This window comes from Centropristis striata, chromosome 4 (assembly GCF_030273125.1).
Source record: "Centropristis striata isolate RG_2023a ecotype Rhode Island chromosome 4, C.striata_1.0, whole genome shotgun sequence".
Lineage (NCBI taxonomy): Eukaryota > Metazoa > Chordata > Actinopteri > Perciformes > Serranidae > Centropristis > Centropristis striata.
Window position 1 is genome coordinate 36,224,504 of NC_081520.1, and position 26,095 is coordinate 36,250,598.

General features: G+C 37.9%; 1 protein-coding gene across 1 annotated transcript in view; it reads right to left on the minus strand.

Moving 5' to 3' along the window:
* Positions 1 to 717: 717 nt before the first annotated feature.
* Positions 718 to 26,095, minus strand: part of zgc:172282 (leucine-rich repeat and fibronectin type III domain-containing protein 1-like protein) — a 213,664-nt gene continuing 188,286 nt past the window's right edge. The window contains exons 10-11 of the mRNA XM_059330988.1: positions 18,255 to 19,350; positions 718 to 1,026 (exon numbers count right to left, since the gene is read on the minus strand). Of these exons, the coding sequence (XP_059186971.1) occupies positions 19,343 to 19,350 (8 nt within the window). The 3' untranslated portion in view covers positions 718 to 1,026; positions 18,255 to 19,342. The remainder of the gene's footprint in view (positions 1,027 to 18,254; positions 19,351 to 26,095) is intronic.

A 26,095-nucleotide genomic window follows, 5' to 3' on the forward strand; every position in this document is an offset into this window, starting at 1 on the left:
CAACATTATGGGTATAAATGTGTCACCTAAAACAGTTGATCTTTTAAAAATAAACAGTTCAGAAAAGTCTTCAGATTTTTTTTTTTTTTTAAATAGAAACAATGCAGCCAGTCTTGGAGAAAGTCATCCATTTTTGTTTTATTTTATTAAAAAAATTCCACACACCATAAAAATTACATGTACAAAACTATAAGATTTGAAATTGCTTTATGTACACATACAAAAGATAAAGCCCAAAGAAAAGGTGAGGGGAGCACAGAGGGGGGAAGTGAAGACAAAGGTTCTGTGTTCTTTTTTTTTCTTTTCTTTTTTTTCTTCAAATTTTCTTTTTGGTGTGTTTCCTGTGAGAGGAGTCAAAAGGTTTGAGGTTCTCTGTCTATTCGCTGCTCTACCGACTTAGATCTCTGCAGGGATCTCTAACATTCATGATGAGGATGATGACACTGGGGGAATGGCGGTGAGCGCGGGTACGTGCACACACGCACACAAATATGGATAGCACATATCTGAGATGGCACCTGTGGATTACAAAACCCATTTACAATAACCAGCATGGATTCGGCGTCGAAGCACGGGGATGATGGCAGAGATGCTCGTACTGATCCCCCCGTGCCATTGTGATGATTAATATAAAGGGATGTCTGTGGTTTTGAAGATGTAACCTTTTAGAAAGAGAACATTAACAGAGATGTGACCCGATATCCATCACGCTGTGTGCACGTAAACACACTCCACAGTGATAATGATGATGTGATAATGAAGATGTGCAGAGGGCCTGGATGACTACAACCATGACGTCAATGCACGTGGTGCAGTCGTTTACAGTCGTACAGCATTTTTCTTCACATTAAAATATTTTCAATGTAGAACCTTTATACTTGTTCAGTGATGGTGATGATGATGAGGATGAAGGTTGTGATTTAGCTAGCTGATACCCCGCTCCTTTATTATTTTTTTTTATGTCTTATCTGTTCATCTGTTTCCTTCTTGCCTCCATTCATGTGACTTTCCTCCTGGTGACCGGGTCTGAAAGAAAGAGAGAAAGAAAGAGAGAAAAATAAATTAGTTTGCATTTGGCATTAAAGAGACGGGCGTTTAAACGGAGTACTTCAGACAGAGGGTGATTACTGGTATATTCAAACAGACATTGTGATGAAAACAATGTTTGTTTTGAACATTAAAAAGGGCTTAAAATAATCCAACATGTTGAATGTGCTAATATATAGCACAGAAGGATTAGTGTGATGTCATTAACATTTTTCTTTATACTTCTTTTGTTCTTTTTGAACATTTAAGCATGTAAACATGAACCTGAAAAATGAGCATAATATAGCCCATTTTAATGCTGAAATATATATATAGTTCCAAACATAAGTGACAGTTGTTCTGCACTGTAAAAAAAAAAGGAAAATCTGTTTAATTTACATTAAAACTCGGCAGCTGTGTTTGCCAGAACTTCAGTTTTCTACTGTAAATTTAAATTCAGCAAAAACTGTATTTTAGACTTAGAAGTCCCTTTAGTTTTAATTGTGATCTTGTGACATTGTGGTATTTCTCCTTTAATTTAACATGAAAGTAGAAAGCATTTATTACGGTGACATTCAATTTCTAATTTTACGTCCTATTTCTGATGCAATTGACAGTGATTTACTGTCATTTCTACAACCTATTTTTTTACAGTGTGTATTTTCAGCTTTGGGCAAAAATGTGTATTAAGCAGATAGAAATGTTGTGTTTGGCAGAATAACATTTGTGTTTTGTGTCATGGCCGTGTGTGTCTGTGTGTGTGTGTGTGTGTGTGTGTTTTTTTTTCTTCTAAACATGTCCACAAAGCTTCACTCTGTCGGTTGAATCTCTGTGGATCAGGCCAGGCCAAACGAGCAGCTGATTACACTTGATAAAGAGCACTTCATCCACCTTAACTTGCAGAAGGACGGAAATGACAGACAGCTACTTTCTGAGTGGCTCTGATGAGTAAACATCTACAACCCACATTATTTACTCACATCTATCTTGTTCCCTATTTGAAAAAATCAGGACTAACATAGTGATGGACAGTCATGGCCAAGGCAGACACATTTCCAGCTTTCTCATTCGCAGCACTCCACTGTAGAAACTGGAACTAACAAGGGTTGAAATCCGGTGTAATCAAGTGTTTGACAAAAACATTCTGTTTAACCTTTGACTGAGTCAAGTCATCTCTATAAATATATGCTATAAATATAGCATACATGAAGGAAAAGCCCTCAATCTAGAAATACCATTAAAACCACATGATGTTGGCCGTCAATCCCCCCGTTTAAACAAATTACTAAATGCATTCAGCTAAGTGGATATAGATTTATGGGAAAATGTGATGGAAAGCAATCGGCTGGACCACCAACCTCCTTGTTAAAACTCGAACAAATCTCCCACTGCTGGACTCATTAGTAATGTAATGTGAGCATGCTAAAATGATTAGCTGTCACACTGTGAGTAGTCCTCTTGGGGGGGAACCTGGTGCTATTCTCAAATTGCTCATTGAGTTGTTTGACAGAAACATAGTAGAGTTAAATGTTATTGGTAAAATAAAAAAATCATAATAAATGGACAAAACAAGTGCCCCCAGCAATCCTCAAATCTAGACCCAAATGGCACAGAGAATGGATTTGTACAGATGAATAACTAACTGCACTTAAAAAGAACAAGTTGGCAGAATTTGTGACACTAATGGAAAAAGAAATGACAGCTGATAGCCAATAACTAGACATTGATATAGACAGTTTTGAACAGTCAGAATTATTTCAAAATGTCAATGCTATTAGCAGTCTTGATAACCAAATAGAGTATCCAAACTCAAGGGGTACACCCTGGACCGGGCACTATTGAGACAGACAACCATATACTCCTACGGGCAACTTAGTAGGGTCACCAGTTAAACCTAAGCTGCATGTTTTTGGACTGTGCGAGGAAGCTGGATGACCCAGAGAAAGTCCATGCTGACACAGGGAGAACATGCAAACTCCACACAGAAGAGCTCCAAGCTGGATTCAAACCCACAACCCTCTTGCTGTGAGGCGACAGTGCTAACCACTACACCCTGCAAATATAAAAAAAAAAAAAATCACCACTTCCTGTCACACATGCAAACATCAGTATGCCATAGTTCAACTGTGCAAGTCTGAAGCTCTAAAGTTCGACTTCCTGCAGTCAACTGCAACATCGTTCAAATTAAAAGTTAATATTTTGCAATGGCTGAGTCATCACAGTCCAAGCTGGTCCCCCCAAGAGAAAACCACAGACAATCCCAAAGCACAAATATTCAACAACCCAAATTTACCTCCAAGGGCAGATGATGTCCCCCTATTTTTAAGCTGCATTTACATTTTAAGAGACACTGAATTTCCTCTGTGCATATTGAAGTATGTTACATTTTATCTGTGCAGTAAAGCTGCATTTCTCTCCAACTCTTTACTTTGATTAAAACAGTTGCAGCCTGTTATATATGAGTACCTTTACATGAATACATTTAATGTCAGCACGGTATGTGAATAAATGTGTAGCTTTTTATAATTATAATGTTCACACAGCAAAAATGATTACCTTGACTATCAAGAGGAAAGGGTCCTTGAACTATTATCACTTATCTCTGACTACAGGTATACACAATTTATCTTGAGAAAGGGCTAGACTTCTCTCTCTCTCTCTCTCTCTCTCTCTCTCTCTCTCTCTCTCTCTCTATATATATATATATATATATATATATATATATATATATTTTATATATATAGAGAGAGAGATATCTATCTATCTATCTATCTATATATATATATATATATATATACACACACACACACACGATATTCTACGATAAAACATAGTCTTGAAAGCTAAAAGAGGAAGTATAATTTTACTACAAAATGAGTATATTTACATTGGAAATACAAGCTTAATTGCACCTCTACACCAAAAGGTGGCTCTTGCATGCGACAAAAACCAACACGGACAGATTCCTTGTATGACATTATAAAGTGAACATAGAGAGTCTAAATGACATGTCTCCTACTGAGGCTCTGCAGTTGACTTCACCGCCTGTCACAGCTGGCAAAGGTCCCACTTAGTAACTGATTCATGACAGAACAAATCATTAGCCATTGTTCCTTTTAACTTCTTCCACCTGTCAGTAGTGTGACATTGTTCTGCTCCTTACACTCAAACTAGATCTAAGAAATTTGAACTGACTGATGAATACTGGTATTCTTTGGGATCAGGGTTCGTGTTATCCAGTAGTTATTGTTGTTTTGTTTTTTTACTAGGAAAATCAGTTGAAGATTTGCAAAAAAAATGTTTTTTTCCCTCCCCTGATGCTGATCAGAGTCATTTAATTTGGAGTACTGAGTCCTGATCCCATACTTGTATTTTCCTGGAGTAATACAGCCACACAGTTCACACTTCATGTACATAACATAGAGGAAAGGAGAGTTAAGAGACGGCGCCTGCACTTGTTGCACTTGCATTAAAGCATTTGTGACTGCTGAATAAGGATCGGATGGGTTCAACATGGTTCAATAGCTGATACAGATCAGATAAAAATGCAGTGATTGATCGTGATACACTGTAAAAAAAAAAAAAAAAATCTGTTTAATTTAAGGTAAAATACCGGCAGCTGTGGTTGCCAGAACTTCACCCTAAAAAATGCAGTGAGTGGGTTTTCTACTGTAAATTTATATTTAATTTTGTACTTTTTCTTGATTTACGGTAATTAATTGTCCACGTTTGTGATATACAATTTTTAACTTTATGCCATACTTCTGATTTCGTTTGACAGTGTTTTACTCTAAAAAAATCTGTTTAATTTAAGGTAAAATACCGGCAGCTGTGGTTGCCAGAACTTCACCGTAAAAATTGCAGTGAGTGGGTTTTCTACTGTAAATTTATATGTAAATATCAGCAAACACTGTAATTTAGACTGAATAATCTTGTTATTTTAGGGTAATTTTGTCTTTGTGACATCATGGTATTTCTCCATTAATTTTACATAAAAAAATGTTATGGTTTGAGTTTTGTACTTTTTCTTGATTTACGGTAATTAATTGTCTACTATGGTGATATACAATTTTTAATTTTATGCCATATTTCTGATGCAGTTTGACAGTGTTTTACTGTAATTTTGACAATCATTTTTTACAGTGTACAAGTCTTTGAGATCCAATCAGGACAATTAAGGCAATAGGTGAGGTCCTCACAGTCTGCCTGTTTAAATGATTAAACTTGGCAGGTTAGGGGCCCTTTGCTCCTGTAGGAACTGTTGATCAATCTGTCCTCAGTGCATCAGGAGTCTGTGGTTATATTGGCAGTCGATCTGTCCCATTGTGAAACACGGACCCCATCGTTTACCATGCTCTGTGGGTACCATTTTTTTTTCCAGTGGAAACTCTATCCCCTTTTTTCTCCAAGATATGCAGGCTAAAAAAACCCAACTAAATGTTGGTCCAAGTGATTAAACCACTGCCAGCCCTTCCTAATACACTCCAGCGTGCTGAAATTGTACTGACAAAAAAGACATGAAAGTACTATCTGATTAATGTTAACCACAACTTCATCTGACATACATTTTAATCACACTTGAACTCTTGCTGATGATTATTTAAAAAGGCGTCTAATCCTATCTGGACGAGAATAAAATGACACTAGTGTGCTATCAAAGCTAATGTCTTTATCTCAGACTGCAATCCCCAGGGTATACGGCCAAAAATAAAGCAATATTTAGCATAATATGGAGTTCTCTACTGCACATTTTGATATTTCAACCAACTGATGGGTGATAACTCAAAGTCATAATGGATTTATAGTCTTTGGTCAGAACTGCACCAACATAGGTTGCATGACAAATATATATTTATCCTAAAAACCTGTTTAAAATAACAATATATAACACTTAATGCAAAATAAACATTCATGTTCACACATAAACCTAGAAACCCACAACCCCACCTAAACAAGGATGGAATGTAATAAACTGAGCATTTAGCAGCACCAAAAACACACCAACTCCAGAGCTTTGTTCACCCTGATATTTTCAAAATAAAAGCTTGTCTCTCAATACTGACTTCACCCCTGACAACAGTATTTGCATACTGCTTCAAATCCGCCAATAAACCAATAGGCAGCACTCTGTTTCTAACACCTGACAGACTGGAGTCTCATCCCCCCACCATCTCCCCTCACAACACAAATAAACTGCATCAGCATTTTTGGCATAAAGCTGCCAATATAACAGCCAAAGAGCCGAGTCTGAAGCTCAAACCTTAAACCTGCACAAGATTTGAATCCAACAAGAGCCCCATTTTCTCTCCTGCCTGCAGAAGGAAATGGCTTTCTGTCGAGAGAGATAAATGGAAGGGTGCTAACTCTGAGTCCCCGTACTCAATACATGTGTGAGTGCTCACTCTGCTGTTGATTTACTGGGTATTTCATTAACACTTTCCATTTTGTGTCGCTTGGAAGGCAATGAAAAGCACATTACGGCTAGGATGTAATTATGAGACTTTGAAAAGTGGCAAACACACTGCATACATTGACACATGTTTGGAAAGGTGTGAGGGGCAGTGCTTCAAATTAAAGATAAAGTAGCTGCGTCACATTCATATGCATTTAAGTATAGCATTCCAGTATAATATAGTGTAAACATGATTCCACATCACATGTTGAGCAAACCTGCATAATTCTTTGTAGTAATACTGTCTACCAGTGGTGGAATATAACTAAGTACAACTTTACTTGAGTATTTCCATTTTATGTAACTTTGTACTTCTACTCCACTAGATTTTAACCCTCCATTTATGTTGTGGATCAACATCTAAATAAAAAGGGGGAAAAAAAAGTATTTTTAAAAAGTATTTTTCCATGAAAATAAAAAAATGTAAAAAAAAGTCATGTAAAACGATTGTATTTTTTATGTAGGTCTTTCCAATGTATATTAAAAAAAGTTTTAATATGCATTTTTTATGAAACATTTGTGAATTATCCTCATTGAACCATGATCTGTGAGAGGTAAAGAACACCATTGGACTAAATATTGATTGAAATGGTTAGACATGGAGTTATTAATGAATCATAAACAATGTTTATTGGGATTTTTTAGTTTCAGACACTTTTGGTTAATCAAACATGCCTTGGGTTATTGCTGTTCCTGAAAAAACAGGCATAACAGGAGGGTTAAGGAAAATATTGTACTTTTTACTCCACTTCATTTAGCTGCCAGCTTTAGTTACTTTTCAGATCAAGATGTAACACAAAAAACATGATAAATTTAAAATGATTAGATTTTTTTTTAATTTAACCCCATATTAATATATTAAGTAGTTAAAATGAGGACTATATTTTACGAAATTAAAATGCTGTTTGCATAAATGCAATAATTATAATATGCCACTAATATATTTGGAATAAATATAACAATCTGAGTGGGGCCATTTTGCATAACAAGTACTTTTACTTTTGATATTTTAAGTACATTTTGATGCTGATACTTTTGTACTTTTACTTCAGTAAGTTTTGAATGCAGGACTTGTAGCAGAGTCATTCTACAGTGTGGTATTTCTTCAGTAAAACATCTGAATACTTCCACCACTGCTGGCTACTGTATTAAACTTCCAATAGAGCTCACAGTTAGCATTGGGAAAACACAGCTGCTGCCATTTATATGTAAATGGCTGAATGTATTTTCAGTTTTTTTGCTGTATCATTTTGTAACCTGCTGAATAGTGCTGTCCTGTTTCTTTTGTTTTTGTTTTGTTTTTTTTTCATTTGTTTGTATCTGCATCCTGCAACCATGCATCAAACAGTTCCAGGTCTGTGCTGCTGATGAGATGCAGGTAAAGTCGGTGCGCTGCAGAAAGCAGAGAGAGAGAGAGAGAGAGAGAGGCAGAGAGAGGTTTATATATATGAATGTTATACATCAACTAATGCTGAGTGGTAAATCTGCAGCATCCAATTATAGCTTTGCTTTCTGCAGCTACGGTTCTGTACCGACTCTCGCTTTCTCACACACGCTCTCTCTTACACACACACACACACACACTCCTCTGAGTTTCAACACAATTGACTTTTATAAGTCCGTGTATCACTAAATGTCAGCCGTTTCAGTTGCTATCCTGTTTAATTTTTAAAATGGTTATAAATATAATCGCTGCTCGCTCATTGGCATCACAGGCTCTCAGTGCCAATTAACGATTATTCTGCTGTCCTGAGCCAGAAGTTTAAATCACTCTCAGTGCTGCAGTATGCATATGTCAGGATAATGTGATCTAATGGAAATAAAAGAAACGTTAAAGAAAACAAGCCAATAAATCCAGCAATTTTTCATTTATGCCAAAAAGCATCGTTCACTGAAGTAGTATACAAAGAGAAAATAATTTGAAAATCATCACTGTTGATATCTTTTGCTTTAAAATTCATATTCTGAAATCTATTTGATGGGAAAAGGTGGCAGACTGTTATTGAATACACAAATCGACAGCAGTGCTTTTAAACAGCTGAATATGCAGAGCTGCTGACCTTCACAAGCTGACGCTGGAACACTGAGAGCAAGATCTTTTGCAGAACAAATCCCAGTGGTGCTCACATTTTAGTGCTGAACACTGCACAGAAAGCTTTTTTTTTTAGGCTACTTCAGAGTAGTTTAGTATTCACAACTCTCCAGATGCTTTTCCTGGGTGGGCGACTGGCAGAAATGTCAACTTTTTAGTGTGACTGGCACATGAATCCATCCCCTGAACAACTCTGAACAGTGAGTATCCTCACGAACATGCACATATCAAGTGTATTGCACAGGATCTGTCCATGGAAAAGAGTTTCTTCCCAAGAAAATGCACAGTCTCCTGTGTTTGGAAGCGGTTCAGTTTTGTAGCGAAACTGCTGTCTGCTGTAAAGTTTGTCTGACATTACACGCTGCCTCTGGACTGCCCAAGAAGCACAGGTGGTGCAGTCGCTGGTGCATTGAACACACTGTTGTGTATTCAAGCACACAGGCTTTTTAATGCAGCTGGGTTACATACACTTTGAGGTACATTTTCTCTTGTTTTGGGGGGGTGTCAGACATGTTACCCAAATAGCTGCAAAGCACATGGTTTCACATTAACCTGGGTATACCCAGACTGCCTTGCGCGTTTGATTTCATTTCGAACTGCCAAGGGGTCTGGAAACCAGAGAGGTTTCTTAGCCCTGTTTTAGGGATCCAATCACAGAACGGGGAGGGACAGCAAGACGATGACACGTACTACCCGGCAGACGGAAGCTTGTAGTTTTCTTACGGATCCAACATGGCTGCAGCAGACGCGAAACTCTCTTTAGCTGTAGATGGTGTTTTAAATAGTTTAGAGCGAAAGTTGAAAGGCGAAAGGTCTCTCAGCGGCTCCGCTGTCCCCCGGCTCGTATCCAGATCACTGGCGTTATGGTAGCTGGGCAAATAGCGGTAGCGCTACGCTACAGTTACGGCGTTAGCGGTAGCTATTAGCCCCGCTATTTTAACACCAGTGATCTGGCTACGAGCCGGGGGACATAAGGGGGAATAAAGCGTGAAAATAAATAATCTTGCAGAAAGCGAGAACTGGAGAAGCAAAGCAGCAAGCAACACTCTCACAGACACACACACACACAACAAACATCCATTTCTGTTGCTCTACTACGTCATCTGGTATAACTGATACGATTGGCTAAGAGCTACCTACAGACGCTTCTGATTGACATTCTAAGCGCCCAATAAACGGCTCCGAAGGATCGTAAACCACACCTCCTCTATGGAGAAATGAACGGCCGGTTCCCAGACCACATCTCATTTGAGATTAGTCTGGTGTTAGCCAGGCTAGTTTCACATGGTATTGAGGAAGAAACTCTCCTCAGAAACGACAATATAGGACATTTGTACAGGCATAAAAAATGACTCATATTTAGGTTTAAGATTGTCCTCCACTGCCATCTTACTAACATAGTAGTAATGATTGATGGTGATGTAAAGTTTAAATGGCGGATGTCACAATTGGGGAAGGAGGGGAGGTGAATTGGTCGAACAAACGGCAAACTCGCCCAGGAAAATGGGGTTCATGTCCTGTGTGAAAAAGTAAACAACTTACAGTTTTTTTGTAACTTCCGTGGCTCACATCACCCTCGTTGTTACTTCACTTCTGGCATTCACGTACATTTATTTACTGTTTAAACTCTATATTTTATAACACCTTACCAGGAAGTGTTTTTCCCTAAACCTAGGTCAGTAGTTTTGTAGCCTATTTTAACAGAAACTGGGTAATTTTGACAATCGTTCATATTTGTCGTTATGGGGGGTATTGACAAACAGTCTACTCTGTCGTTTAGGTTGGATATCTTGTTGGAAAAATGACAGCAACCCGGAAACCGTAGCAGAACGCTGCACACTATTTTCATATTGTGATACACCTACAGTGTGGACCATGTCCACTTTTCAAAATAAGGTGTTAAAGTAGAGTATATACAAAGTACATGTAGGGAAATTAGATGAATTCCAGTTTATTCACAAGAAGTATAAAACATGCTGAAATCCTACTTAATTAGGAGGAACATTTCTTTACTCCTTGATTTTGGGTTGCAGGAAAAAGCTGATCCTGCCAATAACTGAAACATTTCAATGAAGGACAACTCAGACTCTGTAAAAACTCAAAATCAAACATTTTTTACTGGATGGATTTGGAGAAGTGCCCATATTTGTTTGCTTTTGTAAATCATTTTTAATGTTAAAATAAAACAAAACTTCTTCTGACTAATTCCTTTGTCTTTTGTAGTTTCTTTTTAAAGAAAAAAAAAAGATTATAATAATCTCCTGCGTGTGCTGTCAAGAAATCAGAGATTTTATTTTTAGGCCATATCAGCCTGTGTCCACGTGCTGACGTATTTGTTCAGCTGAGCGCATCATCTGCCCCGCTGTCAAGATCTTTTATTTTTCAACCATTTAAAAGGGTAGAAGGAGTCACACAATACAGCACTTACAAAAATAAACATACATTGTGTGTATGCATGTGTCATCTATTATTCATACTACGATGTTTTCTTTCTGAGGGACCAAAGACACCTCACTGCACAATACAGCTGGAGCTCAATACACACTTGAGTAATCCTCCACACATCCCACTCGCTGTTCTCCCTCTGTTCCCCCTCTCTGTTCCTTTTCTTCTACTTCTCCTCCTTAACTCTTGCCAGTCGTCTTCACATCTCCTTTCCCGTTCTTCTCCTCCTCCTCCTATTTTTTTTTTTTTTGTTAATCCTTGTCTTTTCCCATTCTACTTTACCTCCTCTTATTCATAAAGCTGCTTATCTTGCCTCAGCCTCTCTTCCCCTATTTCGCTCTTTCCCCTAACAGTGCAATTCAAGACACCATACTGTCATGATAAGATCACTGCTGGAGCATCTGTACATACCACAAGACCACGTCAACGTACACAGAACAAGCACATGTATGCAAATCTTTAATTCTCTCACCGAGCCGTGCTCCACCTCCATTGCTCCTATGTGTTATCTTTTTTTTAAAGATTTCTTCCCCATATTGTCATTTTATCCATTTTCCCTGCATGATCCCACTAAATCTGAATTGCACATTATATCCTGAATCCAAGCTCTATGTACTCTTAATCTTGTTCCTATTTACAGGCTGTTCTGTGTCTGTGCAACAAGTTCTCCAACATAAATGGCATGTGTCAATACCGCAAATTACGGCTCGCGTTTCATGGCACATATAAACCTATCGCGGCATGGCTCGCTTGTTCGACCAATCCACCAACCCAACCTCCAACTAAATGCAGGATTCTGCCATATTAAACTTCACTTGGCTGTCAATCGCTACCACGTCAGCAAGATGGTGGTGGCACATTACAGCAGACGGTGAAATACACTGTAAAAAATGTTTGTAGAAATGACAGTAAAAGACTGTCAAATTGCATCAGAAATAAGGTGTAAAATTTAAAATTGTACATTACCGTAGTAGACACTTAATTACCGTAAATCAAGGAATAGTACACAACTTGAACTGTAAAAATATTTTTAAAAATGTATGCAAAGTTAATGGAGAAATACCATAATGTCACAAAGACACAATTACCCTGAAAAAAAAACAGGATTATTCAGTCTAATTGACGTTTTTGGCGGGAGAGCAGGCTGCTTCCACCTGCTTCTCTGTTTTCTCTCATTCTCCCCGCTTCCTGTCTTTCCCTTTCGTGTCCTTCTCTCTCCATTTCTCTTTTCGTCTGCACGACAGGTGTTGTTAACCTTGCCACACTTTTGTAGGACACTCATCATACATCACCACAGGTCAGACAACACTACGGAGAACACACAGGCACATTTATAAAGCAGTAAGCTACTCTCTCTCTCTCTCTCCATGCATTTAAGCTCCGCATGTGTCCTCCCCTTTTCATCTTTTGAATCCTTCTCACTCGCACAGCAGGGACACCATGTGTAATGAGTGCAGGATCCTGCAGTGAGGTGTCGGAGAACCCAGGGTCACTTTTAGATGTGTAAGTGTGTGTGAGAGAGAGACGTCAGGCAGCATTATACAAATGCAGTAATGTATGCACGGCCACATCGAGCTACATCACCGTCACATCAGCCGCCAGATGTGACATGCTGCTTAAGTTGAAGTCATAGCGCGGCCCCATCAGCCCACATAGAGGGAGCACACATTGCATCTCCTCCACATTAAGTTTGCAATAACAGCCACAGTCTATGTGTTTCTCGCTGTGCTGTTTAAGCCTCTGCAAATAAAATAAACTGAATGGTTGCTGGGAGGGACTCGTAAATGCTGCTGCAAAACGGCCACAGATGGAAGCTGTCACATCAAGTGAAGACGGCACAATGCTGCCGTTCACATGCAAGGCTTTAATTGAAGAGACGAGGTGCAACATAAGCACGTGTCTGGTTTCAGGGCCGTAATCACCTATTTAACATTGCAGGGGGGTGTTTGTAAGGTAGATCTTCTTTGATGCGACCCCCAGGGCCGTCTGAGGGGAATCTCCCCCTGGAGAAACAGCTCAACTGACCATTTTGAGGCATACATTTTATCCTCCTCTGTCTTTTTATTATTATTATTATTATTATTATTACTATTATTACTATTTTTATTATACATCTTATATTTGACCTCTACTTAGGCAGATATTTTTTTATGAAAATGTATTTTTTTAAATCATACTTTGCTTAGGACTTATTGCCCTATGAAGTATTTAATGATTTTATGACTTTTTATTGCATACTATACTAGGACTATATATATATATATATATATATATATATAATGTGCCTGTTGTTTTAATGATGTTTGTTGACAAATGTCACTACTGTCACTGTGAATTTCTTGTGTTTTAACTGTCTTTTCTGCTATTTTTATATACTTTCGTACAGCACTTTGGTCAACGTGAATTGTTTTTAAATATGCTTTAAAAATAAATTTGACTTGACTTTATGACATTTTATTGCATATTACACTAGGATTTTTATGACTTACTTTTTTATTAAATAATACAGTTTGTCATAAAAGTATATTATGTTAAAAAAAAAAGTAAACTCATAAAATATTTTGTAATGCAATATGTCAGTAACTTTTCATGGCATACTGCTCTATGATTTTATTATGATATTACATACTGGGACAGTTTTTGTGAAACACAATGATGGAGAGTTTAGGATGTGTCAGCTGTTTACTTCTATCAGTAGATGCAGATCCTGCTCAACCCAGCGTCACAATGCTCTTGTTCGTGCGATTCATTTTGTACTTGAAAAGCAAAAGCAAAGTCATGGAATATGTAACGTATGCATTGTGGTGTTATACTTTAGAAATATGCAAGTGGCATCATTCTTTGAAGACTCTGGCAAGAAAGAGAATAAACGGTGCAATTCCTAAAATGTCAAACTATTCTTTCAGTTTTGTTTCAAGTACAAAATGAATCGCGCTAACAAGAGCATTGATGAGAATTTAATTGGTGCACATATGGCCTCCTCATGCTCCCCCATATTTTAAGTCATAAAAGATGGACATATTTCAGTCAAGATAATAAGCTCTTAATGTGCCTCGGTGGCCACTGCACTTGACCGCGTGCAGGGAGGAGAAAATGTTCGGTAGGAGGAAAGAGCAATGAACAGTGTCAAGGAGGTTGGAAAAACATGCATCAGTCATTCATCAATATCATCATCAAGGTGTCTGCAGTGCAAGCTTATTCACTTTTATGACTGAGAGACGGAAAGGGAAATAAAGCCTAGATTTATATCAGGAGGAAGCAGTATGGCCTTGATGTAAACACGATATATTTTCTCATGTCGCCACACAGACCTCAAACAGGAAGTTAAACACAATACTGTATTGGAGTTATGCATCCTGTAGGCAGTGTTGTAGTCAAGACCACCTTAACCGAGATCAAGCCAATAACCACTGCGTATCGAGACCAAGTCAAGACCAACGCCAGTCCCAGCCGTCTCCATTAGTGTTGCTTTGCAGAATTCACAAGTTGCGCAGTGTTTTATTTTTTTTGTAGTTGTGCTCGAAAAAATCTTTGTGGTTCAGGTAATCAAATTTTATTGCAGACGAGTTGGCTGACATCTTTTCATGGCCTCCTCTCCTGTCACTTACATGCACTTTTGAGGGGCGCGTGTGAAAGGAGGCGGGAGGGGTGACAGCCGTTAATGGTGACATGTCATGTCATGTTATTGGTTGTACTCGAAGCAATATGATTTACGCAAAATCACAGTAATGATATTAACCAAACCATTAATCCAAAAATGCACAGTTGTGGTCTTGACCGGTCTGCTTTGATTTTTGTCTGCTTTGTCCGAGACCAAGACAAGACCGAGTAAAAATCGATTCCAAGATGAGATAGACCCTAAAAAGTGGTCTCAAGACCGGTCTCCAGACCAAGACCGTTCTCGAGTATACTGCTTGTAGGTCAGGATCACAGAACTAGAAGTCATAATTTATCCACATCCGCCATCATGTGTTAGATAATGAGTCATTTTTAGCACAAACAACACAGAACTAAAAAGATGCCAAGGAAATATTTTAACAACCAGATTTGTTCAAAACTTTCAAAAAAAAGTTGGAATGAAATCGACACATTTTTCCTTGGCATGACAACCTCATTGATCTTTACAAAGGAGATCGCAAAAAATCAAATGTCCTTTCTGCCTTGTTCTCCCATTGCCATCTCATCCCTCCGGCATGACAAAATACATCTTTATTTTGTGATTAAGTTGGATACCGTAGATCGCTACAGGCTAAAATCTATTCAGCCCATCACTGTACCTACCCACCAGCCACTAAGCTTGTCACTCAGGCGAATAATTAAAAAATGGAGCATACGATCCAATACAACAACTGCAAGCAAAGAATGTAAAGATAAAGATAGGCCGGTGTTCTCCGAAACTTTGGGACACAACTGAGGGCACTTTATAATGTGCACTTTATACAGCTTTTCATGTGGGATCTATATTTTATGCCAAGCTTTTAGTTTCTTCCTATGTTTCTTGTGTGTGTGTGTGTGTGTGTGTAAGAAATGGACAAGATGGCTAAAAACAATCACGTGCAATCACCAGAGGAGATGTTTGTGTAAACAGCTTGTGGTGTCTGACATTTGCAATCATACTCATAGTGTTCACATGCACACATGCACAGTAACACAGTCATAGTTGTATGCAAAGAGACAACTATGATAGATGTACCCTCCATATCCACTCTGGTACTTGTGCCTGCTGTGCACCAGGACCAGAAAGACTCGACTGAGTGATTCACTGGAATTGTTCTTCAACCGAAAAAGTGTTTGTGTCACTTTGTTTTTGAAATTTCATATTTAAAGTAAAACTGGAGACAGTTGTCATTACTGTTGGTCTCTGCAACCGCCACTTACAGGAGAAAATAACATCTTTGCTTTGCTGTGTAGTCGCAACACAGAAACAATGGAAATCACTGTGTTATCTCACTACTTTACCGATCCTCTGAATATTACATATTTCACATTAGCATAAAAGGATGTTGTGCATGAGTCCAGTGATAACACATATCAAAATGAAATTACCAAACAAACAAGAAACATCCAAAAACAAGTGTTGGACTTGTCTTTCTTGTTTTGTATGTTTGTAAGTGATATTTGCTTGGGAAAAGATGCAGAGTGGAGACATTTTCTCCCTCTTAGTACTTTCTCATGGAAACAGCATCCTCTTGCAGTTTGCTTATGTGGGTGTGTATTCATGGGTGTCAGTCTGAATAAATTATCTTTGGCCAAACTGCAGTATACTTGAAATTGCCAAGTGAAGTAATATTGGGAATAGAAAATCGATTCAATGTACTTAGTTATTCAACACCACTATGCTAACAATGAATCAGGTAAACAGAACTGATGTTGCTGTTAGAGTAAATGATTATTGACGGTTAAGGGAAACGTATCGTACATAAGACTAGTTCATGATAATTATATTAAATGGTAACTACTATATGTGTAGTCTGAAGAGCTTACTTTTGTAAGAAAGGGGTAGTGCTATTCCCTCGAATAAGTCTGAAAGGATACAATGCAGTTTGTAAAGTCATGAATCTTTGATGAGCGAATGATTGGACCAACTGAAGTCCAGTAGAGAGCACTTTAAACAGCAGGTGTGTGCCAGGAACATCACAAAGGAGGATTCAAGAGCATATAAGGGCACTATTCAACTGGTGTGCTGCTTTTGTCCATACCTGCATTCAGCTACAATGGAATATGTCAAACATCAAGTCTATAGTGAGTGTATTACCGAAATTAGATGGTGGGACAAGAGCTGCTGCAACATATTTAAGCCACCTAAAAAATAAATAAATAAATAAATCCTTATTTAAAATACTTTCACTGCTTTACCCTACTTTCAGACAGCCCTGTTTTAGTTGACATGGGGGTAACTATGTTGTTCAAAGTCCATTGACAACAACTGTAATTTAACCTCACAATATGTGAGAGTTGCCTTACTCTGTTTGTTTCTGTTGTTGTGTGACTTTGGTCAATCCAAACTAGGGATGGAACGGTTCAGTTGAAAAAAATCCAATGCCTAGTTAGCTATTCATGGTTCTGGGCTTGCATGTATTGTACAATTCATTTTAGGATTGCGCAGAAAGGAAAAAAAACGTTATTGGGGTGGTAAAAAATAAGGCCTTATACCGATAACTAGTAAAACTTGTCAATTGACAGGTTTGTGGTGAGTGTGGCTGTCTGTTAGTCTTCAAAATGGATATGGTTAGAGGACCCCTCAAATATAAAGCAGTTCTTAAAAAAAAATAAAGACGTGTTGACGTGCCTTGTGTTGTCAGCCAGAGTTTTGTTCAGGCAAACAGTTACCCCCCACAAAAAAATAAATAAATAAATAAATGAAATCATGTCCGCTTTCTGTACAAAAAATGTACTGAAGTTACTGAACCAAGCCAAAGTACAAGTTTTCCGACTTCTGTCCTTGGGTAGTTACCTTTACCTTTTTTCAAACTCGGCAATACACTGACTGTGGACAAGTACCTGACCTGAATACATCAGAACTCTCTCTTTGAATAGGTTCATTTAGGTAGAGATTGTTATGTGATGCTAGATGTGAAAAGTCTGAAAGAGAGAATCTCTTTAGCCTGAGGACTGGATGAGTTCAGTTCTGCAGCTTGAGACAACATCCTGTGTCCCTGACTATAAAGGTATTGCCGATCCCCCTTGTACAGGTAAAGTCTGTCCCGGAGGCTGTGGTGTTAGTTTATAACCATATCCTCCCGGCATAGTATATTCACCACCAGTATTCGATCACTGCCTCGGGCGGGCAGAGAGAAAAAAAAACCGAGACATCTGATTGAGAGGGGGAAAGAGAGGCATGAGATAAGGAGTGACTCAGACACTAAAGGAGCGAGAAACAAACAGGAGGGGGGATGCATTTCCTGTCGCCTGTTGTGATATTGTCAGTGGAGAGTAGTAACGAAGCAGATCGTTTAGCCAGGGTGGCTCTCTAATTGTCTAGCTGACAGCAATTAGAAGGCACTCGTTAAAGCGTTGCCCTCATTAGGTTACAGAACACTTGCGGTGTGAGGAGACACTGCAAAGTGTAAGTGTATCTTAAATTATAGGGCAGGGCCCAGAATTGGTGGACGGCCAAGGTGACTGCCGGTGGGTCACCATATGTCACACTAATGAATGAGACTGGGTCTTTGGGTGAAAGAACTCCACATTTGGCTGCTTGTTTGTTTAGGTTAATGGGCTAATCAGAAGATTACTCACCTGCGTAAGTGGGCCTGGGGAGGTGTTAGAAAGGCTGGTAAAGGTCCACGAGGTCCTCACCAGTCCCATCCAGTGGAAATCAGTAGATATCAGACAAGAGCAGGAGAATACACAGACTGCACCAATAGTTAACAGGCCTGTCTAATCTAGTCTTGTTTGGCCTGCATCAGGTCACAGTTAGAGTCCTTTAGCAGTGTGCAATTCCAGTTCAGGCTCCACTAGGTCCAGGTTTGGGTCCACTTCAATTCACGTTACATAATGGTATGCTTTCCAAAAACAGACCTCTGTCTGAGAGTTAACAGGATCCAGTCAAAGGTTAAGATCCAGCTCTTGCTCCAGGATCAGCCCAGTTAAATTCAGTTTAGCAGAATCACATTATTCCAGCTGGATTAATAGATTGGAGCCACTCAGAGCCATCCAGTTCAGTTGCAGAAAGACTGAGCCATTATTATTCGAGTGTATAACATATGTTCGTATCCAAAACCAGACCCATCCAGACATTTTTTCCCTTTGTGATTTTATTCCCTTTCTGTTTGTGCAGTCTATCATGTTGTATATCCATGTTGAGTGTGATTATCTATGCATCTTACAGTTCAGCCATTCAGTTTTCAGTTTTTTTTTTCCATCCACTCGGTATCTGTCCGTGCGTGTTGATGCGGCTCCAGATGGTGAGAAGTTCATTCATATATTCTGAGACACATTCACATGCCTCTTTATGCTTACTTTTTAAATTATCTAGGCCCATTGTATCCACTTCCACACTGATACAGATGCGTAAAAGTGGAAAATTCAGCATTCAGTTAGTGCCAAAGTGTTCCAAAGCGACTGAAGATGATCACACCGACAACAGGATTCTGCAGCAACTGGCCTTGCAACGGTCGTCCAATCCAGACATGAGAACCAAGATTAGCAGTTAAAAGTAAACCAGACAGTACAGGTCTATAACCCCATGATACTCATGGAAACAAAGTAATGGATACAGTAAACAGGAGATACGGGAGAGGAGCTATAGGGCTTTTTTTCTTCAGTTTTCACCAGCTTCTCCCTGGTGGTGACGTTCTCCACAACTGCCACTCAGAACAACATCATCAGGGTTCTAGGAGAGAGAAGAGCAAGAACACAGAGGTTTGAAAGTAGAATATTAAAATGACTTTATTAGGCCTGAAGGAAAAGGACAGGGCAGTAAGGACCATAATCTACTGCTCTAAAGGGACTGTTTAGGAAAAAAGGGTTAAAAGGATAATTGAAACATCAGGGAGGAATAGTGGGGCTAGAAAACCAAGGTTCTTGGAAGAAAATATTTGAAACTACAGAGGTCGAGAAGACACAATTTAGCACCTGAAGGAAGAGGAGGAAAACCTGTCCTGTGCTCTCAGCCGGGCAGTCTTGTAAAAGGGGAGACTCTAGAGATTTTTGTACAAGTATTCTGGAGCACACCGTTTTGAGGCACAAAACTTTATTAGCTGACTAATAAAAATGCACCTGGCATTCAAACATATGAGTCAATACAGAGACTCACATTCTCTTTAACAATCTCCTCTAATTAGGAACTGGTTCAATAGAGAGAGGACAATTACCTACATCTAGGCAGGATTCACAAATATCCAATCATAGAAAGAGTATGATAATAATGTAAACTGTATAAATTAAATTACATCAATAACCATGTCTATAAAAATGTACGAAAGAGGATTAGGGCCAGGTAGGAGAAAAAAAAAATCATTATGCACTCTGATGAAAATCAGGTTGTAGCTTACAGTCTACCTAACTGTTCAGATAAATGTGCTGTTTCAATGAAAACAATGTTAATCTGATGATTTATTTACAAATCTGTTAATATCTTTCCAACTTTACAGAACACAAAAAGTTGACTTAATTCTCATCATTTTGACTTTTTTTCTGCATAATGAAAAAAAAATCTCTCTTTATTTTTTTCTCCTACCTGGCTCCAATCATCTTCTGTAAAAAATATATCAAAATAAAAATTACGATAATGAAAAAACAATAAAATTAAGTCAGTTTAATATCAAAAATATCACTCCCTTAATAAATAATTACAGGTATATAGGGTTCTAGATTACCAATTGATAACAGATATGTCCTTCTTTAACCCTCCTTTTATGTTCATTTCTTAAGAAACAGCAATAATGTTCATGGGTCAATTTGACCCGGGGCATGTTTAATTATCCGAAAGTGTCAGAAACCAAAAAATCCCAATAAACATTGTTTATATTTCATCAATAACTCAATTACTTAATTAGTGCAATGGTGTTCTTTATCTCTAACAGATGATGGCTCAATGAGGATAATTTGCTAATTTTTCATAAAAAATGCATGTTAAAACTTTTTTCTTATGAACACTGGAAATACCTACATAGAAATTCAATAGTTTTCCATTACGTTAATTTAAAATATATATATTAGATTTTTTGTTTTTATGAAAAAATAATACTTGTTGATTTTTAAACTTTGAAATGGGTCAATTTGACCCACAACATAACAGGAGGGTTAAACTAATTGCTAATCTAGAACCATATCTACTTGTAGCCAACTCCTTTGTGCATACAAGATTTATTTATTAGGTGAGTGATCAGAATGAATAATGAGAAGAGGTTGAAGTCTCTGTATTGTTTGACTCTGATGAAGAATACTCTAGCGTCAAAACCAAAGTTTTGTCGCATCAAGTCTGTGTGCTCCAGTATACTTTGGACCTAATCACCCAACTCTCTCGTTTTACAACCTGTGAGATCTGGAATGCACCAATTAGAATACTAATTAACAGAAACCATTAAGAATACAACTATCTTCAACATGTGTTGGTAAAGCACAATTTAACTTGAAGAGACTTTAACTTCTGTTGTTTGGTGTCCTGAGTTGAACTACACATGATCCTACCACCAGGCCTGATTTATAATATTCTCTGAGGGGGCTGTTTCATTTGTTTTCATAAGTTCCTCCATGCCTTAAAAGTTTAAGAAAAGCTAATATTCACAGAGAAAACTTTTTTTTCTGTGAGTATATTACCTCCTGAGGGAAAACGGAGGAAAATGAAACAATATTGAACTAGGGGGAGTAAAGGTTCATGTGTCATGGGTTTTTGACTTATACACAGAGCCAAACAAATGAAAAGTCAGGTTTCCATTGAATTCTTACAAAGCAAAAAGTCTTTTATATGTCCTTTAGAAAATCCAATCCAAGCCCCTTTTTTTAAACCTCTTAGAATCTGTTTGTTTCCTTTTGTGAGCGCTGTGTGTACAGCCATGTAGTTGGGAGATGCAACAAATGCCTGAATAACTGAGGTCTGCTGACAAGTGAAAGCCAAGAAGCGCGATAGCTCCGAGATTGATGGAGCCGCACTTGCCGTGGCAGTATATTGCCGCAGCTGTTATTTGTAATGTGTACGTTTGTCAAGAAAGCATTTCTTAACTGTATTTGTCAGGAGAAATATTTCTTAACTGTGTTTATGTACAACTAGTGCTTATTGTGTCAGTTTAAGAATGAAGCAGAGTCTTCTTAATGCCTCGGTCTGTATTCATCCATCACAACCACAGCACATCACCACTGTCTTCTCCTCCATCATCCTCCACTCCTCTACCCCTCTTCTCCTCCATCACCCTCTTGCACCACGCAGATGGATGGAGGAGATGGGGTGATGCAGAGAGGAGGAGGCGGTACGTGGAGATGAGAACGCAGCGAGCGTGGTGAGGAGATGGATAGAAAGAACACAAGGAATAAAAAATAACCACACAGACAAAGGTGTTATGAATTGAAAACAGACAGGGGGAGAGGACAGGTAATACAGGATTAAAAGGAGACAGTATGTGCAAACAGAGCATTATAGAAAAGAGATGTGCCAGCACAAGGGAGACAAATGGAGGGTATAGGAAATGAATACAAATAAGAGAATCAAGATACATCGACGAAGAAAGAAAACAACTGAGTTGAGGAGAAAAAACATAAGGAGAGGTATTATTAAGAGGAAGAATAGAAATAAGGCAGACGACAGAAACAAAGAAAAAAATCTACAGGGATGATCAATAAAGACTGAATGAGGACTTGGAAAAGGGAGAATAGAGGGAAAGTTTCAAGGACAAATTAAGCAAAAAGCAAGGAAACAAGTTAAAGTATCAGTTCACTCGTATGAGAAATAAGTCTCATCCTCGTCCCTGAGATTCCTCCCTCCACCCCAACAAAATAAAGATACACGGAATTGTTTGAACTTAGAGAAATAACATTTAAATGAAAATAAATTTTTACCTTAAAACTTCTTGACAGTTTAGGTAAAAGGAATTATTTCTTCAGCAGACAGCATGAAAAAGTTTCATTTTGAGGGGCATTGTCAGCACGACAGCGATTATCTTCATCGCTGATTAATCAGCTGATTATAATTATATATTGTATATAATATCATGTCTCAGAGCCTAAAATAACACGTTCAGATATCTTGAACGATAATATTCAGTTGCTGAAAGAAAAGCGTCAAATACTCACAGAATCATTCCATTTTGCTTGAAAAATTAGTGAAACATTAATTAAATTAATCGGTAACACTTTACAATAACCATCCAAGTGATGTTTATAGATGGTTTATAAACCAATTTTTATTAACCATTTACAAAATTCTATACATATTTAATCTTTAAATGTTTTCAAGTAATTTCTTAAAGGTATAAGAATCATTTTGAAATAACTTACATACTTAATATGGTGTTAAAAATGTTATAATGAGTGTAAAGCTATTTATAAAGTAATAATTATGCTTGTTTATGGTAAAGAAATCTATTTGTCATTTATAAATTACAGTTCGATATTATTACATTTTCTATTCACCATTCTAAATGGCCTATATATGGTTTATAAATGATGATTAAACATTAATAAACTACCTGTTTACCATTTAGAAATGGTCTATTTACCATCTATAAATGATGGTTATTGTAAAGTGTTACCAATTAATCCATAAACCTACTTCTTGTTGTAGCCCATTTGAGAAATATTGCTTATTGTGAGCACCACATGATAGTATAGTTCCGTTTTGCTTCACTGTATTAGGATGGGGGCAGGAATCCTAAAACCTAAGGACACAAAACTACTAGAGGAAAGTAGAAAAAAAAAGATTTGAGATGACCTTACTAGAAAACAAGAAACCCCTTAAAAAGAAGGGTTGGATAGAAGCATGCTACTCAGGAGTGAGGCTCCATTAGGGACAGACAGGGAAAAGGGAGAAACTGTAGAAAGACTATAGGGGGTAAAATCCAGGGAATGCTCATTTTTAAGTGCCAGTCATTACTCTTTGTTTGTAGTGTTGGCGCGCTCTCTTTGTGAGGCCAAGAGACCTTCAGATCTTAAAGTCTCTCCATTCGACACTATGAGGCCGCCTGTTGTCTGCTGCTGGGGGCGTCCAAGACACAGAAAGAGAGAATAGAGATGGAGAAAGAGAGAAGGAAACGGAGCCAGAAACAGCAGAAGATTGAGAGAGACAGAAAGAGAGAGAGAGAAAAAGTGAGAACCGGAGAAAAACACTGACACAGATGCAGTAAAACAGCACAGAAAACCGGGGGAGAGGGAGAGGAAGCAAAATGTAAGGACAGTCAGAAAGATGGTGAAGAAGAAAAGACAAGAGATAGTGACAGAGAGAACTTTAGAAACACAGCGGGGAAGGGAAGAGAGAGAGAGAGAGAGAGGGAGATTCCGAGAGACAGACGGCAGTGAAGAATGAGGCCGGGCATACAGGATGACACTGAAAGGAGTGATGATAGATTAAAATACATGGAGGACAGACAGGCTACAGGGTCATGGATGGGCCATGGGGAGAACACACACTTGCACTTTACACAGAGTCACACACATCCTTGTGTTATCATCGACTATTTCCCTATCTGGTCTAACCTTGTGAGAGCATTTGCACTGGCTCAAGGCGGTTAAACCTTGTACATAACAACACACACATGCATGCACACGCCTGCAGGGATTTGTTCACTGAGTTTGCACACACACACACACACACAAACACAAACACTTGCTTTCCTTACCGTTAGGACACTGTAATGACTTACATCCATTAGAAGAAGGATTATTCTAAAAATAACCTAAATGTAAGATTTAACCCCTTTAAATGAATGGTTTACCTTGTGGGGGCATGTTATTTTGGAACCTGGTCTCACAGGAATCCGTGAAATAGCCACGGATTTGCTTAACTCAAAATCCGTGGAATAGCCACGGAATCACTCAAATTTCCGTGAAACTGACACGGATTTCACTACAATGCAAGTTAATGAAGTCATATCCCGTGGCTATTCCATGGATATTTGTTCCTATTGGTTTGTTCCAAGTCACATGACTTTCAAGGTCCCGGCGGTCAGAACAAAAAACATGGCGGACAGTTCTCTCATTTTTTGTGAAAAAAATCAATATTTTGACTTTGTTTCTGCATAAAAATGGATTTTGATCACATTTCTAGCGAGCAATATATGTTTTATTTTCTAAATATTCACTCAGTGAATGTACATAATCACTTTGTATGTTGGAATAGCCACGGGATATGACTGTCATTAACTTGCATTGTAGCGAAATCCGTGTCAGTTTCACGGAAATTTGAGTGATTCCGTGGCTATTCCACGGATTTTGAGTTAAGCAAATCCGTGGCCATTTCACAGATTCCTGTGAGACCATGTTATTATTTTCCCTCACATCAATATATCATACACACACACTTTTTGGTTGCATGCTTTTAACTTAATAGCACTTTGCCGAGTATAATCATAATATGTTTATCAGTAATTATATGCTCATTGAAATGTCCCGCTTAGTAGAATAATAAGCTTTTTTTGACGCAAATAGATCTCAAGCTCCCAGATGAAACTTTGATTGTCCAAATGTTCTCCACAGTGTATTTGTTCAATTATGTATTTTTCTACCTTAGGGATAGGTTTGAATTTAATATGTTAATACAGATTTCATCCTAGTATGATTGTACTGTAAAGAATGGGCAGATAAAACCAACAGTCCTCCTTCTTGTAAAAAAGGCATTTAACGGAAGATATTGTGCCCATTTTCAGGTTCATGCAGGTATTTTCAGTTTTCTCTAGCACATGTTTACTTGCTTTAATGTTAAAAAAACAATATTTCATCATCCTGTCTGTCTGAATTTACCCGTCTTCACTCTCCGTCTTAAATGCTCCATTTAAACGTCTGTCTCTTTAAGCCCTTTAAGCTCAGTCTGCTCTGATTGGTTTGTGCTGAAAAAAATGGTGCAGTTCTCAAGCCCTGGCTGGAGATATGGTGGGGTATATTCTCATGAGCTGGTATGTGACATGGGAAGGGAACAGTCGTAAAAAAGGTATTCTAATCCCTTACTCAATTAAAACTACTAAAGTGTCATCATCAAAATGTATTTAAAAGAAAAGGTACTCGTTATTCAGAATGGCCCTTAGATTGTTTTGTATATTATTTGATGCATTTATATAAGCAGTATTTTACTGTTGTCCAGTTAGGACTCATTTTAGCTACTTAATATACTTTTATGGTTAAATTTATAAACATGCATAATCATTTTTAATTGATTGTCTTTTTTCATGTTAAATCTTTACCTGAAAAGTAACTAAAGCTGTCAGCTTAATGTAGTAAAGTAGAAGTATAAAATTACATACAGTCATGGAAAAAATGATTAGATAGACCACCTGATTGATATCTAGCCATTTTCCCTGGTTATCTTGATAATCATTTTGGTTCTTATCAAGAGAAGTATGGTAAATGGCTAGATATCAGCTCTTAAATTAAACTCTTATTTTTGTTGTTATCATCATATTTGTCCAAACAAATAAACATTTAGTTGTACCAGG